The sequence below is a fragment of the Microcaecilia unicolor genome, chromosome 1 (assembly GCF_901765095.1).
Source record: "Microcaecilia unicolor chromosome 1, aMicUni1.1, whole genome shotgun sequence".
NCBI lineage: Eukaryota > Metazoa > Chordata > Amphibia > Gymnophiona > Siphonopidae > Microcaecilia > Microcaecilia unicolor.
In genome coordinates this window covers 544,775,226-544,793,350 of record NC_044031.1, presented here as the reverse complement: position 1 = coordinate 544,793,350, position 18,125 = coordinate 544,775,226, and the positions used below count along the sequence as shown (strand labels likewise).

Here is an 18,125-nt window from a genome sequence, read left to right as displayed (position 1 = left end):
GCCTATCCAAATTTGTCATGTCATTTGTGGGACACCGACTATAAAATTCTGACCATCACTGTCCTCATGTCCAAATTACTAGAGTCTCCATCGAAGCCCTCTCCAGCCCATCCTAAGATCGTACAAGCCAGCCCAACACTGGCCTTATTTTTTTTTACAGCCAGAGTTGCCATTTGTTACAAAGCACTGGGTTTTTAAGCCTGTAAAACTGTATTCACAATTTCTTGTGTATTTCTCTAGTTTGGCCAGCAGGTGGTGCATGTTTATGTTTAAAGTGTTACAGAGAATTGACTATTTCTTCTTTAGTTAACACAGATAAGAGGTAACCTGTAGTCATAGGAGCCAACTTTTCAAAATTATTGGGGGTGCTAAGCCCAATGAAAATAACCCCTCCCTGGACACATAAGAGGAATTTTCTCAATATTGGGGGTGCTCAAGCACCCACAGAGTCGGCTCCAATGCCTGTAGTGATATGGCCAGCTATTTTTTAAAACTTGTTCTGGGCTCTGATGATTGGCCCAAGAGCTCAAAATTCTCTACTTCTGCTATCTAATTTATTTCCTTTCCAGCTAATCTCACCTTTCTTGGTCTGTTTAACCCAATGAATATTATAATTTTCTAATCAAGTGCAGATTATTATTGTTTCTCTGAGCTTTCCTGTGCTCTCTCGTCAGAATTGGAAGGAGAGGGTGTGCAAATTACCTGAGGGTGAGGCAGCAAGGGCATCCATAGTTAAGCAACTGAGGACCTCAAGACACAGATGCAACTCACCTGTGTAGTAATCCGAATGCTGCCAAGGGCCATCTGTGTCATAATTACTGTCTTCACATTCCGACAGGGTCTGCAATAAAAGATGTTACCGATCACGCACTTGATCAATGAGTCCTCCCGCTTAGATCTGGAAAACTGAACAGCAAGAACTAACCTAAAGGGCACATTTTCAAAGCACACAGACATTGCAACTTTGGAACGGAAGAATTTGGACATCCAACACTGCAGTTTGTCCAAATAGCTTATTGTGGGCAGGACGTCCAACAGCAATAATCAAATGGAAAGAAACGTTCCAAGTCTAAAAGAAGGATGTTTTTATTTAGACCTTTTTCATACCATTGGGGGGATTAAGGTATGATCCCTCATGAATCCATCAGTGGTTGATGTCCCCCTCCCTCTCCCCTTAAGGTGAAACCAAAAGGAATACCAGGCTCTATATAGCATCCGGTATTATAAGTGTAACCCAGGTCTGCCTTCCAACTAGCTCAGTTCAGGCTCCCTTCACTCGGTCTGACCCGGGTCACAAACAAATCCTTTTCCACCCATTTGTTAGGGGGCCCAAACACCCCTCAACTCACAATTCCAGTTCGCCTGCAGTCGAGCTTGGGAGTGGGTTAATTGTCCAGAATAGAGATCCGGAGTCTTAACAGGGGTACTTCTCTCAGTCCAGGAGCAGTCACCCTCTCTCTCACAAAAGAAATCCACTCTGCACTCCAGGAGTTTTATTTAATGCAAAATAAACTTTACTAGAACTTCTGCAACCAGTGGTTAAACACTTCTCTATTCCACACTGTACACCCGAGACTATCAGTGATAATCTCAGCCACCTCACTTCACTTTGAGTATGTCAATGCTGTACATATTTACAGAAGCTCCTGTCCTTTACCCATCCTGTCATGCCAGCAATAAACCCAAGGCTGTTCTGGTTACTCTTGATACCAATCCAGCTCCCTCAAGAACAGACTCTTTTGGCTGTCCTTCTTCCAGCGATGTACCATGCAGGGCTGCACCCTGGCCTTGAACAGCCTTCCCTTGCTCTGGTTCCCGCTTCCAGGCTGGATTTGCCTTATCCACCTGAAGTTCCATCTCCTTCTGAGTTGCCACTTATAGGAGCAGCAACTACTCCTTTAGTCAACATGCACTTATTTCTTTCACTCTAGGATCCCCTAGTGCTCCCAAGGGTCCTGGGGTGGGGGTACAGGCAACCAAAGACCTCATATGTACCTCATTCCGATCCCTTTATTATTCAACTTCACCCCTGTTGTCACGCACCACAGGAAAGCCACTTTATCTCTGCAACCCCTCCCCTGGGTAGGCCTCCAACTTCCTCTCCAGCCCAATGGCAAGGACCTCCCCTTCAGGGCCTCTGGAAATATCTTTCACTGCTGTCTTAGTAATACCTATTATTATGGGGTATTACACTAGCATTCTGAGCAAAGTAGAAAGTAAATCTGAGTAGCAGCCCAGTTGTCAGTGCAATGGACTGTAAACCAGGGGAACCAGGTTCAATTGTGAGCCCTCCAGAAACACATACCCACTGTACCTAAATATGACTCCTGCAAGCCTGAAGCTATTGAGGTATGCAGTCACGTACAGTAGGTATTTCCCTGCTCCTGGAGGGGTTCAAGCATTTAAAATAAAAGTTGTAGAGGAATATGAACCTGGGTGCCCTGGTTTACGGTCCACTGCACTGACCACTATGCTGTCCCTCTGCTCAGCAGGGACGTCTGTGTGGCTATTTTTGACATTTCCGTTTGCAAAATGGATGTTCATAAGAACATCAGATAAGCCACACTGAATTTTACTTTTTTTTATGCATTCTTGTATCCCACTATTTTCCAAAAACAAGTTTTGTTTCAAATCAGGCCAATGGTCCATCTAGCCCAGTATCTTGCTTCCAACAGTGGCCAATTCAGGACACAAGTACTTGACAGAATCCTAAGTAGAAGCAAGATTCATGCTACTGATTCCAGGCACAAGACGTGGCTTCTCCATGTCCAAATCAATAAGAACTTCTCCTCCAGGAACTTGTGTAAACCATTTTTAAACCCACATACACTAACCACTGATACTACATCCTCTGGCAATGAGTTCCAGAGCTTAACTATTTTTTGAATGAAAAAGTATTTCCTTCTGTTTGTTGTATTGTCATTTGTAGACAATACGCTGAAATCTTCTGCATAGTGTACAGCAGCCGCCAAAAAATCAAACAGGATGCTAGGAATTATTAGGAAAGGGATGGCAAATAAGACCAAGAATACTATAATGCCTCTGTATAGCTCTATGGTGCGACCTCACCTTGATTATTGTGTTTCTGGTCACTGTATCTCAAAAAAAGATATAGCAGAATTAGAAAAGGTTCAAAGAAGGGTGACCAAAATGATCAAGGGGATGGAACTCCTCCAATATGCAGAAAGGCTAAAGAGGTTAGGGCTCTTCAGCTTGGAAAAGAGACGGATGAGGGGAGATATGATTGAGCAGAAGTGAGTTGATTTTTTACTCTTTCAAAAAGTACAAAGACCGGAGGGCACTCAATGAAGTTACATGGAAACACTTTTTTTTATTTTTTACATTTGTACCCCGCGCTTTCCCACTCATGGCAGGCTCAATGCAGCGGGCAATGGAGGGTTAAGTGACTTGCCCAGAGTCACAAGGAGCTGCCTGTGCCGGGAATCCAACTCAGTTCCTCAGGACCAAAGTCCACCACCTTAACCACTAGGCCACTCCTCCACAAATAGGAGGAAATATGTATTCAGTCAATGAATAGTTAAGCTCTGGAACTCTTTGCTGGAGGATGTAGTAACAGCGGTTAGCGTATCTGGTTTTAAAAAAGGTTTGGAAAAGTTCCTGGAGGAAAAGTCCATAGACTGCTATTGTTGCAGACATGGGGAAGCCACTGCTTGCCCTGGGATTGGTAACATGGAATGTTGTTACTAATTAGGTACTTGTGATCTGGATTGGCCACTGTTGGAAGCAGGATACTGGGCAAAATGGACCTGAGCAGTATGGCTATTCTTATGTAACTTCCTTGAGTATCACCTAGTCTTTTTGAAAGAGTAAAAAAAAAAATTATAAATCAATTTAAGTTTACCCCCTTATACACCACTCAGTATTTTGTAGATCTCTATTATATCCTCCTCAGTTGTCTCTTCTAAAAGCTGAAGAGTCCTGACCTCTTAAGCTTTTCCTCATATGAGAGGAGTTCCAGTGGTGTGCTGGAGCTGGCTCGCACGAGCCGGTTATTAAATTTTACTGAATTTTGCAAGCCGGTTGTTGATGGAGTCATGCAGCGAGCACACAAACATCTGGGTTTTCTTTTCCTCCTCCTCTCTCTCCCTTCTCCCCTGGCCCCCAACCGCCCGTGAGCCCCCAGCATACCTCAGCTTCCTACCTCAGGTTCATCATCCCCCCCTCACCACCGTCTGTCAATCATTACTGTTCCAGCAGCACTAGTGGTAACACATTGCCTGACCAACCCGGAGCCTTTTTTCTGCCAGATCCCACCCACGCATAAGCAGGAAGTTGCATCAGTGGGGCAGTACACGGCAGTAACAAGGCTCCGGGTCGACCAGGCAGCGTGTTACCGCTAGAGCTGCTGGATGTGTAAGGTTTGAATGATTGGAGTGGGAGGGAGATGATGTTGTGTTTGGATAAGAAGAGGAGACAGCAAGAAGTAAAAAAAAAAAAAAAAGTTGAAACTAATTAGGTTAGTTTGTTTCCCCTTCCCGCGCAGCTGTCTTCGCCGTTAAACCCAAAACAAAATCAAGCAAACTTATGAGCTGCTGCATCCACGCTGTCGTTCTTTATTGTTAGTAGCATTTTAATTTAATCTCACTTATATTTTCAAACATGCCAGCTTGTGCAGCATACGGATGTACATAGAGGTAGTAGTAATTTGTAATAAATCGTACTCGGTGTATCATTTGGAGGGGCTGGTTATAGGGACACCCTCTTGCATGTGTTATATTTGTGCAGAGATTTTTTTTCTCTTGGTAAAGGGCCACTAAAACAGATATCATAAGAATCAGGTGCTGCATCCACATTGTCATTCTTTATTGTTGGTAGCATTTTAATTCAATCTCACTTATATTTTCAAACATGCCAGCTTTTGCAGCATACAGATGTACACAGAGGTCAGAGGAAGTATAGTAATGGAATAACTTTTCATAGATAAGAGTAGTAATTTGTTATAAATCATAATCAGTGTGTCATTTAGAGGGACTGGTTATAGGCACACCCTAGAATGTATTATATTTGTGCAGAGATCTTTTTTCTCCTGGTAAAGGGCCATTAAAACAGATGTCATATTATAAGAATTTGGTGCTCAACATTCAGAGTTTCTATGTATCTATTTATTTAGTTACTTATTTATGACATTTAACCCTGTTATTGGTGCAGAGATTTTTTTCTCTCCTGGCAATGGGCTTCTAAAACAGACATCATGTTATGGGAGTCAGGTTCTCAACGTTCAGAGTTTCTCTGTTACTCTATTTTCCACTCTGTATATATTTTTCCCGTAGTTGGTACTCTCCTCTCTGGAACCTGTAAGCCACAATGACTGCTATGTCGGAAAATGTGGGATACAAATGTAATAAATAAATAAAATAAATCAATTTATGTCATTTTGTCCCACATTAAACACGAATTAGATTGGAACCTGGGAGCATTAAAAAAAAAAGAGCACCCAGGGAGAGAGTAATGCATTCCCCCCCCCCCAGGCTCGCTCCCTAGGAATAGCCAGCTCTGCAATTTGGGGGGGGGGGGGGGGGCAGGGAGGCGCAGAGGTGGACCGGGGAGAGTGCCTGTTGTTAAAAGTTTACCAGCACACCGCTGGTTCCATCCCTTAATCATTCTGGTTGCCCTTCTTTGAAACGAAACAACCACAGAAGGTGATCTCTCCACAGGAGAAATGAAGAACACCAGGTACACACAGTGGATATCCACTGTGTGTACCTGGTGCCCTTCTTTGAACCATCTCACAAATTTTAGAACAGGAAATCCAGACACATTTCCTGTTCAAAAATGGCTGTAAGATGGACGTTATGAGCAGGATGTCCTTTTGAAAATGATCATCTAAGCTGCACAGGATTTCATAACCAGCAAGCCTGGTACCATATTTTGCCCTTCTCTGATCCCCTCTCATTTACCTGTTCGCTGCACTGCCTTCATTATGCTATCACAATAGGGTAATTCTATAAAGTAGGCATCAACATTTGTGTGTCAAATATGCATGTAAATGATTAGAATACCGGCATATATACACACCTCTTTCAGTAGTAGCTCAAGGTGAGTTACATTCAGGTACTGTGGATATTTCTCTGTCCCAGGAGGGCTCACAATCTAAGTTTGCACCTGAGGCAATGGAGGGTTAAGTGACTTGCCCAAGATCACAAGGAGCAGCAGTGGGGTTTGAACCGGCCACCTCTGGATTGCAAGACCAGTGCTCTAACCACTAGGCCACTCCTCCATTCCATATATGTCAGATATGTGTATAATTGCCATAACTGCCAAAAATCCACCTAAGCGCTATTCTGTAAATATGTATGGTTGAGGTCTACAAAACCCTGAGTGGTGTAGAATAAGTCAAAGTGAATCGATTTTAATTTACTCATTTCAAAAGTGCAAAAGACTAGGAAACACTCAATGAAGTGACATGGAAATACTTTTAAAATAAATAGGAGAAAATATTTTTCACTCAATGAATATTTAAGCTCTGGAACTCTTTGCAGGAGGATGGAATAACAGCAGTTAGCATATCTGGGACTTAAAAAAGGTTTTGAGAAGTTCCTGGAGGTAAAGCAATAAGTCTGCTATTGAGACAGACATGGGGAAGCCACTGCTTGCCCTGGGATTGGTAGCATGGAATGTTGCTACTATTTGGGTTTCTGCCAGGTACTTGTGACCTGGATTGGCCATTGTTGGAAACAGGATACTGGGCTAGATGAACCATATGGGAATTGCTGCCGCTTGGCGGCTTTTGGAACATGGAGAAAGAAGGTAAATTCAGGGAACGGGGTGGAGGAAGGAAGGGGGAAGATACCAAAACTTGGCCAGGAGGGGAGGAGGTGGCATCTCAGCCCTGCCTCAGGCGACATCTTGCCTTGGGCCTCCCCTGGTTGGAACTGGTGCACAAAGGGCTGGTTTCTCTAAGCTAACTAAAGTATGTGAAAATGTGTAAATGTAGGCACAGATCAAACAAATGTTTGCTCCAGTCTTACCAAAGAAAATATCCCTGAATTTTCAGAGAGCAAATTATCAGGAGAAAACTGAAGCAATTTTACATTGCAGTATAACAGTTGGGCCCTTTCTCAGAAATTCTATGAGGACTCACGTTTTCTCCAGAATCGTCATAGGTACTGCAATGCTGCACTATTTAACACAGTAAAGACCAGAGGGCTACTCAATTACCTTCTGCCTTGAACCATAGTGTTCAGCATACCACACCATTCCATACAAGCACAGGAACGTAATAATGGCCTGCAAGATAAAAAAAAAAAAGAGATTGTTTGATATTCTTATGGCCATTACATTGACAACTGTAATACATAACTGGAAAGATCACAAACATACTTGTTTCCAATTCTGGTGGCCTTCTATATGCAACACAGTTAAATATATGAGAATAGTAGCAGAATGTAAAGGATCTATAGAACAATTTTAAAAAGTCTGGGATTCATTGTTAAAATTTTAAGAATTCACTTTATAAAGAGTACAAATTCTATGTAAAATTCTTTCCACCATGTTCTCTGTAATACTTTAAAAATTTGAATAGAGAGATAGAACTATAAAAAAAATGTACATAAAGACGACGACATCATTTTAATAATGAAGATATATTCACAGATTCATTCTATCCCAATTACAGGCATAACTGAGCACAGTGATTACAAAGACTTCATACAATCCGTCATAAGTACATTCAGTCTTCTGCTGCTCTCCCTAGCCTCACATCAAATACATGTGAACTGTGTTGTGAATTGAGGGGTCCCGAGCCCCCCAAGAAGGCTGGAGTGACCTTAAATCTGACTACATCTCTAAATAGCACTAGTACTGGGGTAATCAAGGAGTTGTGAGGTTCTAAAAGGAATTGCCACTAAGGGAGACGTTAGGTCTAAGGAAAAGATACCAGCCTTATGACAAACTGGATTTATGTCACAAGTTATAGAATGCAGTGAAAGACAGCCTGATACAGCAAAAGCATTTATACTTACAGCCTCTGATCATAAAGTGAAGTCCACAAATCATCATTTGGAATGAGGAGTTTATTTGCTAAGGTACAAGTCAAATCAGTGATTGACAACAGGCACGTACAATCAATTAGTTATAGGAATATAATAATCCAGCTGCAAACAGGTGTTAATTAGTTCCTAATCTTTTATAATTTCTTTTACCAATTAGAGGTTTTACAAGGGAAAGCAATTAGGTAATTTGTCAATTCTGCTGGACACATTGGTTTCCCTTGGAGAGAGAGAGTGGCAACCCTTTTCTCTCTAGCTTAAACCAGGAAATACCCTGATTTTTATAGGTGCCCTCAGGATATGGATAATATGACAGTAGATATACCTGATTGGATCTATGCTAATGTCATGGTTGTCACTGATTGGCTCATGCTAATGAGTAGCTTCTATCTTACTAACATGGTTTTGTCTTTAGCTCGCTTGACCACAAATCTTAAGCAAGACCCTGCATCCAGCTACACCTTTCCCTTCTCACACCATGGCTGACCACAATCCTGCTCACAGGAAAGTCTCATTTCTCAACTTGTTTTTCTAACTTACATTAGAGAAAATTCCACTTTGCAACAGATACGGCTTCCATTTTGTGCTGAAATCCTCCATTTTGTTTCCATATCTATTGACCTAACTTTTCCTAATTTAGCTTATTTAGGCCTCAATCCGGGCTACAAACTAGGCCATACTTTTCCAGTAAGCTCCCAGTTATGTCAGCCATCAGATTTCTGACTCAGCCAAGGTCTGTAATAGCCTGAGCTCTATTATGGTACAGCCAGAGACCCCCCCACTGGAATGGTGGCGGGCCCTCTGGCTGTACCATAATTATACAACTGCAAAGTTAGGAATTTGTGTTTCTATAAATCTCAGTGCTATGTTTTTCTTTTACATCAAGAATTGAAATGTTGCGGTTTGCATTTCCATGTAAGCTCTGGGTTAGGAATTGGTTAACATCCATACATAATAGTTGATTTGGCATTACACAGCAGGGGCTAGATGCCATCTGTTATTGAAATTTTGAAAATCACTTCATTTTTAACATATGCCTAGAATTGAACTTTTTAAAGCTGTTTTTCAACTGATGCAGCTCTGGTTCTGTGAAACACTGGCCATTGTCAGCTGTTTCCAGTTTGGTATTATTTCGTGCTTTTAGATATACAATTGAGGCTCATGGAATTCAGAAGAAACAAGATAAGCTTTTTGAACCTTTGCATTATTTGTTCTATTAAATTTTTTTTTTTACTTGTGAGCATATATACAGTGGTGGAAATAAGTATTTGATCCCTTGCTGATTTTGTAAGTTTGCCCACTGACAAAGACATGAGCAGCCCATAATTGAAGGGTAGGTTATTGGTAACAGTGAGAGATAGCACATCACAAATTAAATCCGGAAAATCACATTGTGGAAAGTATATGAATTTATTTGCATTCTGCAGAGGGAAATAAGTATTTAATCCCTCTGGCAAACAAGACCTAATACTTGGTGGCAAAACCCTTGTTGGCAAGCACAGCGGTCAGACGTCTTCTGTAGTTGATGATGAGGTTTGCACACATGTCAGGAGGAATTTTGGTCCACTCCTCTTTGCAGATCATCTCTAAATCATTAAGAGTTCTGGGCTGTCGCTTGGCAACTCGCAGCTTCAGCTCCCTCCATAAGTTTTCAATGGGATTAAGGTCTGGTGACTGGCTAGGCCACTCCATGACCCTAATGTGCTTCTTCCTGAGCCACTCCTTTGTTGCCTTGGCTGTATGTTTTGGGTCATTGTCGTGCTGGAAGACCCAGCCACGACCCATTTTTAAGGCCCTGGCGGAGGGAAGGAGGTTGTCACTCAGAATTGTACGGTACATGGCCCCATCCATTCTCCCATTGATGCGGTGAAGTAGTCCTGTGCCCTTAGCAGAGAAACACCCCCAAAACATAACATTTCCACCTCCATGCTTGACAGTGGGGACGATGTTCTTTGGGTCATAGGCAGCATTTCTCTTCCTCCAAACACGGCGAGTTGAGTTCATGCCAAAGAGCTCAATTTTTGTCTCATCTGACCACAGCACCTTCTCCCAATCACTCTCGGCATCATCCAGGTGTTCACTGGCAAACTTCAGATGGGCCGTCACATGTGCCTTCCGGAGCAGGGGGACCTTGCAGGCACTGCAGGATTGCAATCCGTTATGTCGTAATGTGTTACCAATGGTTTTCGTGGTGACAGTGGTCCCAGCTGCCTTGAGATCATTGACAAGTTCCCCCCTTGTAGTTGTAGGCTGATTTCTAACCTTCCTCATGATCAAGGATACCCCACGAGGTGAGATTTTGCGTGGAGCCCCAGATCTTTGTCGATTGACAGTCATTTTGTACTTCTTCCATTTTCTTACTATGGCACCAACAGTTGTCTCCTTCTCGCCCAGCGTCTTACTGATGGTTTTGTAGCCCATTCCAGCCTTGTGCAGGTGTATGATCTTGTCCCTGACATCCTTAGACAGCTCCTTGCTCTTGGCCATTTTGTAGAGGTTAGAGTCTGACTGATTCACTGAGTCTGTGGACAGGTGTCTTTCATACAGGTGACCATTGCCGACAGCTGTCTGTCATGCAGGTAACGAGTTGATTTGGAGCATCTACCTGGTCTGTAGGGGCCAGATCTCTTACTGGTTGGTGGGGGATCAAATACTTATTTCCCTCTGCAGAATGCAAATAAATTCATATACTTTCCACAATGTGATTTTCCGGATTTAATTTGTGATGTGCTATCTCTCACTGTTACCAATAACCTACCCTTCAATTATGGGCTGCTCATGTCTTTGTCAGTGGGCAAACTTACAAAATCAGCAAGGGATCAAATACTTATTTCCACCACTGTACATTATTAGAGGTTTTATATGACAAATGATGTTATTAGCTTTTCTAAGCTGGTAATAACACTGACCACTAATATTTACCTACCAATGTATTTTTCCTCCAATTTATTAACATGATGATTTTGGGAAATTTGCCTTGGTCTGTATAGATTCATAATAGTTTTCCCTACTGCTTAATTGTTAGTGTTCATACAAACAAAATATTTTCAGCTCTGGGATTCTAGGATGCCTCAAGGGTCTTAGCAGACACAGAACAGACTTTTGTAGCATTGGGCCAGAACCTACAGACGGTACAGCGCTGACAAGATTCCTCTAAAAGACGCTGCAAAGGCTGAAAAATAAATCAGCCACTATGATCTTGGACACCTATGATTTCAATAAGGTCTTCTTTAGTAACAATCAACATTTTGTTTACTCTGGACGCATGGTTAAATTATCCTGCAAAACGGTATTACCAACCAGAGAACAGGCATCTAAGAAGGAATACTCCTGCTGGAATTGTGTGCCAAAAAAAAATCTAAATTCTGCGCAGAAACTTTCAAAATTCTGTGCACAATATTTGCAAATTCTTCAAGTTTATTTGGCATAATTTAACCAATATTATAGCCCCCTCTCCCTGTACAGAGATACCATCCACATTTTTACCAGCACCCACAGAATTCACCCTGCACCCACACACCATCTATATTTTTCCAGCCCCCCTGTACCTACACATAGCATCCCTTATTTTTGTTTTCCAGCCCTCTCTCCCTCCCTCCTTCCCTGCACCCATATAGTATCCCCCCATTTTTTAAACCCTTTCCTCCCACACACAGAGCATCTCCATTTATTTTGCAGTCCCCTCATCCTTTTTTTTTTTAACAGCCCCTCTTCCTTCCCTCCAGTCACCTTCACACTCACCTGTGAGGTAGGAGCTGCAGTAGGAAAACTTCTTCAGGGGAGGAAAGAACCTCACTCTTTCCTGTCCTGCTGCCACCGCTCTCTCGCCTGGTGCCGTGCTTTTTCCAAATGGCCACCGAGACTTAAACTCACGAGATTACCGCTTGAAGCCTCGGTGGCCATTTTGAAATAGAACAGCTCTAGGGAGAAAGCAGTGGCAGCAGAGGCCACTAGACCACCAGGGCGTGCTGTGCTCAGGTAGGTCGGGTGGCAGCGGGTGGGGGAAGAGTGCAGATTATGTGCAGAAATGTTGAATTCTGTACAAATCCTGCACTCCCAATTCCAGCAGACGTAAAGGACATTAAAGGGATTTTTATTGTGGGCATAAAAGAATTACTTTGAATAAATGTTTGAAAAATTATATACCAATCCAATAATTACACAGTAAGGGCTTTCACAAGACAAAGCTATCTCTGCATTAGTTTACATAATTATCTATTCACTATTTGTTTTCATATACATGAAAATAAACCAGATGCTTGCTTCTCAACAACAAGGTTGTGTGCAGGGATGTTTAATTTATGAGTCACTTACCACAAATAGAAGCCAAAAGACCACATACAGTAGATGTGTTTTGGAGAACAGATCCTGACCAAACTTAATGCACACTATTGCTTCGAGGAAACCAATGGCACTGCAGAGCAGGAAAGAACAAAATGATTATTTCTGGCATCATGATGAACGAGGCAGATCATGTACATCCTACTCATTGGAAAAAGTATCTATCAACGGTGAACTCTATTCCTGCTGACACCCTCATTGTACAGTGACACTGCAAGGCTAACCTTACAACAGCCTAGATCAGGAGGTCAAGTAGGCATCTACTAGTATGTCTATTTTAGAAAGACAAGTAGGTGCCTTTGTATCGTTATAAAAAGTCAGCAGATATTATGGCTAAAATGCAGCTGCATACATTTACACCTACTATTTTAAATTTCTTATGAGAGAATCCATGTTGAAGAGAGGGGCAGGTAATTCCACAACGTAAGGCAACTGCTCCAAAGGAAGAATGCCTTGGTAAAACGTCCAAATTCTGATTTAGACGTTCTATTGAAAATGTCCCTCTATGTATGTTATGATGTTGATGAGCATCAAACTCCAGATCCCAGATTATCCAAATGATCATGGTCTACAGCTCACACTTCTGTCACAGTTTTCTTAGCCCATTTGGAACAAACTGAAGGACTCAGTGGGGCTGATCAAGCCACCATCTTGGCATCAGCTCCCCTTGTTTTTTCCTCAACACCATAACATAAGCAAATTCTTCAAACTCTGCATCACTCCGATCCACCTAGCAAAACTTAACTTTTTTCCCCCCGTTCCTCGCAGAAAACATATAAGATACATAGCCGATTTGATGGGGAGTCAGAGAAGCCGAGTAGGCAGCCTCCGCTCCTGACATAGGTGTCGCGTGTCTCTCAGCATTTTTGGGTTTTTATAAAAAGGTTTGTACAAGTTCCTGGAGGAAAAGTCTAAAGTCTGCTAGTGAAACAGACATGGGGAAGCCCACTGCTTGCCCTGGGATTGGTAGCATGGAATGTTGCTACTATTTGGGTTTCTGCCAGACACTTGTGGCCTGGATTGGCCACTGTTGAAAACAGGATACTGGATTAGATGGACCACTGGTCTGACCCAGTATGGCTATTTTTATGTCCCTTTCCCAAAGCTCAGTTCCCTTGCCCCCTGACACATGCAATCGTCTGGCCAGTTGGATCAGGATTTAGTTCAAATCTTTTCAATTGTAGTTCAACCAGGACAGTTACATTTAGGACAGTATTTCCTTTCCCCCAGAGGGCTTACAATCCTAGTTTAAACCTGAGGCAATGGAGGGTGACTTGCCTAAGGCCACAAGCAGTATCAGTGGGATTTGAACCCTAGCTTCTCAATCTGCTGTTCTAACCACACAACTACTCTCTCACTTGACTTGCAGGTCATCAAACATTATTATCCTGTTTCAAGCTTCTTTTTCCAAAGTTGGCAGAATGAGTAATAAGTCATCAATTACAATAGTTCCTGGATAATGTCAGCCAGCATGGCTTTCATCTTAATTGTGAAACACTATTGTTATGCTCTAAAATTTGGACATCTCATTTTTTTTTTGTTCTCTGTTGATATAATTGGTAGCATTTGACACTATGAATCATATTCTTTTGAATAATTTTTGTCCAAATGTTATTTCTTGGTTTCAATTTTTTCTTACTGGCAGACCAAACAGCTCAGGGTTGGTGAAAAAACTGAACTGGGCACACCTGAAATTTGAAAAACCCCCTGGGATCACTACTATCTGCAATCTCTCTCTCTTGACTTTGTGCAAAATATTGAAATAAGCATGTTACGTTTAATTTTTAAATAGATCTCATGATTTATCCACCATCAACAAAACAAGCTCTTCTATGATCAAATCCTGCAAATCTTTTGTGCCCTATGATAACACAGTAAGAGGATTTTTAGTGAGCCATCAATTTGAGGAAGACTGAAACCATGATTATCCAATCCCTGTCATGTTATGTCCCCCACAATTCTTTCAAAATTGGTATCTTGGAATCACTCCTATCTCTGGATTAACACTGTACCCACAAATCAAGGAGGTTGTGAAGAATGCATTCTTTAAACAGCACTTTCTATGTTAAAGTTGGCACTTGAAACTTTGATTAATAAATAGAAATTGGAGATTATTAACCATTTTTATGAATTCACCCAAAGCAGTGTACAACAAATAATCAGGTTAACAACAGTCCCCTTGTTCATCTATTGCAATTCATTATATATGGGCCTTCTGGTAACATCATTCGAGGCCCTTCATTAAAATCAGAACACAGATACTTGGCTTTTAACCAATCAAAATATTTATAAATGTATTATACCTTGGTTGATTACATTATAGTGGTGACTAGCTGTTTACCGAATCTAGTTTAAACTTGCCCTTATGTTGTTTAAGGCACTTAAGTGATGCCTAGCTCAACAAGGCTAGGTTGCATTCATCAATCTTCTTGTATCCTTAGATCAAGTCAATAAGGGTTCCTGGACTGTTCATCTCTTAAAAAGGCATATAACGATATAACAGACATGCCTTCTCCATTGCTGGACACCAACATGGACTGCTTTTACCTCCCTGATTTATGGTCCCTTACGAAGATGGTCAACATATTTCATTTTCCATTGCATACAATAAACTTTGAATGAATGTATTCTTTTCTTGACCGATTTTTGCCTCAGTGACCTTTTATAAGTATGCTTCTTGTTATCATTATGTAAACAGTTTTATGTTACTTTTGAGGTAATTCTATAAGGAGTTGTCTAAACATAAAGTAACAACAATCCAGCTATCACTATTTTGAAAGTATGTGCACATCTTTGATAGCACATACTATGCAGGTGAGTGTTCAAGTCTGGGCAGAGCTTGCATGTGTCTCCCAAATCTAGTGCAAACATTTACACCAGTTCTAAGGGTGACCTAAACACATACGCAAGTACATATCCGGTTATCCTAGTATTCCATAAAGGAAAATAGGCACCTACATTCCTTTACAGAATAGGCTAAAAGTAGAGCTGTCCCCTTTGGAGATAATTCTAAAACTGTGCACCTATAATTAGGCGCCCAGAGGGCACTTGGAAGGGGCCTATTTTATAAAGGAGCATAGGTGCCTGCTTTACAGTATACTAGTGTAACTGCAAAAAACATGTGACTTTAATTTAGGCATAAGCACTTACATAAGAAACAGAGCTGGAGTAAAAGTGTGAGCCTAAGCTCTGATGATATGTGGATAACTTACATTAGTTAGTAAGGTACATACATAACCATTATTATTATTATTTTTAGCATTTGTATCCCACATTTTCCCACCAATTTGCAGGCTCAATGTGGCTTACATTTGCCGTAATGGCGGTTGCCTTGCAGACCATCGCCATTTCCGGATAACAGAGTTACAAATAGTATTGCGTTAAGGTGCATACATACTTGGTACTAAACATGTAACATAACGTAGTTAGAATGGATCAAGTTGTATATGTACATCATGTGCATAACATAATAAGAACAGATCATGTTGTATATATACATCATGTGCCCTGAAACTGCCCCTGTGTGTGCCTTGCCTGCAAACTCCATGCTATGTAAGATATGCGTGCCATTACAGACTTACACTTAGAATGGAATACTTGCATATATATGCATACATGCAATATTTAAAATATATACCAAGGCAACTCCCGTGCAAATGTCAGTGCCTACTTTACAAAATTACCCCCTTTCCCCCTAATTCTATAAAAGTTGCTAAAAATTATACGTGCAATTGAATGAGCTAATTAGCGCCAATAATTGAAATGTAGGTGCGTAAATTTTACATGTGAGTCAAAAAGAAAAGGGGTTGTGGAAGTAGGAGGGGCATGGGCTGGTCAGGGCGTTCCTTTATGTTACATGCGTTGTTAAAGAATAAGGGCATCTGTGCCTGAATTTACAAGTGGGTATTTGAACGTTTTAGTTGGTGCAAATGGCCACGCCTAAAGTGAATGATACATACCTGTAGCAGGTGTTCTCCGAGGACAGCAGGCTGATTGTTCTCACGACTGGGTGACGTCCGCGGCAGCCCCCACCAACCGGAAAAAGCTTCGCGGGACGGTCGGCACGCAGGGCACGCCCACCGCGCATGCGCGGCCGTCTTCCCGCCCGTGCGCGACCGCTCCCGCCAGTTGAATGACAAGCAATAAAATATGAAACACAACTCCAAAGGGGAGGAGGGAGGGTAGGTGAGAACAATCAGCCTGCTGTCCTCGGAGAACACCTGCTACAGGTATGTATCATTCACTTTCTCCGAGGACAAGCAGGCTGCTTGTTCTCACGACTGGGGTATCCCTAGCTCTCAGGCTCACTCAAAACAAGAACCCAGGTCAATAGGACCTCGCAACGGCGAGGGTACAACAGAAATTGACCTACGAAGAACAACTAACTGAGAGTGTAGCCTGACCAGAATAAATTCGGGTCCTGGAGGGTGGAGTTGGATTTATACCCCAAACAGATTCTGCAGCACCGACTGCCCGAACCGACTGTCGCGTCGGGTATCCTGCTGGAGGCAGTAATGTGATGTGAATGTGTGGACAGATGACCACGTCGCAGCCTTGCAAATCTCTTCAATAGTGGCTGACTTCAAGTGGGCCACTGACGCTGCCATGGCTCTAACACTATGAGCCGTGACATGACCCTCAAGAGTCAGCCCTGCCTGGGCGTAAGTGAAGGAAATGCAATCTGCTAGCCAATTGGATATGGTGCGTTTCCCGACAGCGACCCCTAGCCTGTTAGGGTCGAAAGAAATAAACAATTGGGCGGACTGTCTGTTGGGCTGTGTCCGCTCCAGGTAGAAGGCCAATGCTCTCTTGCAGTCCAATGTGTGCAACTGACGTTCAAGCAGGGCGGGTATGCGGCCTGGGAAAGAATGTTGGCAAGACAATTGACTGGTTAAGATGGAACTCCGACACCACCTTCGGCAGGAACTTCGGGTGGGTGCGGAGCACTACTCTGTTGTGATGAAATTTGATATATGGAGCATGAGCTACTAGGGCTTGAAGCTCACTGACCCTACGAGCTGAAGTAACTGCCACCAAGAAAATGACCTTCCAGGTCAAGTACTTCAGATGGCAGGTATTCAGTGGCTCAAAAGGAGGTTTCATCAGCTGGGTGAGGACGACGTTGAGATCCCATGACACTGTAGGAGGCTTGATAGGGGGCTTTGACAAGAACAAGCCTCTCATGAATCGAACTACTAAAGGCTCTCCAGAGATGGCTTTACCTTCCACACGATAATGGTAAGCACTAATCGCACTAAGGTGATTCCTTACTGAGTTGGTCTTGAGGCCAGACTCTGATAAGTGCAGAAGGTATTCAAGCAGGTTCTGTGCAGGGCAAGAACGAGGTTCTAGGGCCTTGCTCTCACACCAGACGACAAACCTCCTCCACTTAAAAAAGTAACTCTTTTTAGTGGAATCCTTCCTAGAGGCAAGCAAGACCCGGGAGACACCCTCAGACAGACCCAACGCAGTGAAGTCTACGCCCTCAACATCCAGGCTGTGAGAGCCAGGGACTGAAGGTTGGGGTGCAGCAACGCTCCGTCGTTCTGCGAAATGAGAGTCGGAAAACACTCCAATCTCCACGGTTCTTCTGAGGACAACTCCAGAAGAAGAGGGAACCAGATCTGACGGGGCCAAAAGGGCGCTATCAGAATCATGGTGCCGCGGTCTTGCTTGAGCTTCAGTAAGGTCTTCCCCACCAAAGGTATGGGAGGATAAGCATACAGGAGGCCGGTCCCCCAATGGAGGAGGAAGGCATCCGACGCTAGCCTGCCG

The 18,125-nt window shown here is 42.6% G+C and overlaps 1 protein-coding gene across 1 annotated transcript in view; it reads right to left on the bottom strand.

Annotated features, from left to right (window-relative positions):
• The window catches only part of PTDSS1 (phosphatidylserine synthase 1), a 125,087-nt gene that overhangs the window by 23,111 nt on the left and 83,851 nt on the right, over nt 1-18,125 (bottom strand). Inside the window, exons 10-12 of the mRNA XM_030216950.1 lie at nt 12,324-12,423; nt 7,180-7,248; nt 772-841 (exon numbers count right to left, since the gene is read on the bottom strand). Of these exons, the coding sequence (XP_030072810.1) occupies nt 772-841; nt 7,180-7,248; nt 12,324-12,423 (239 nt within the window). The remainder of the gene's footprint in view (nt 1-771; nt 842-7,179; nt 7,249-12,323; nt 12,424-18,125) is intronic.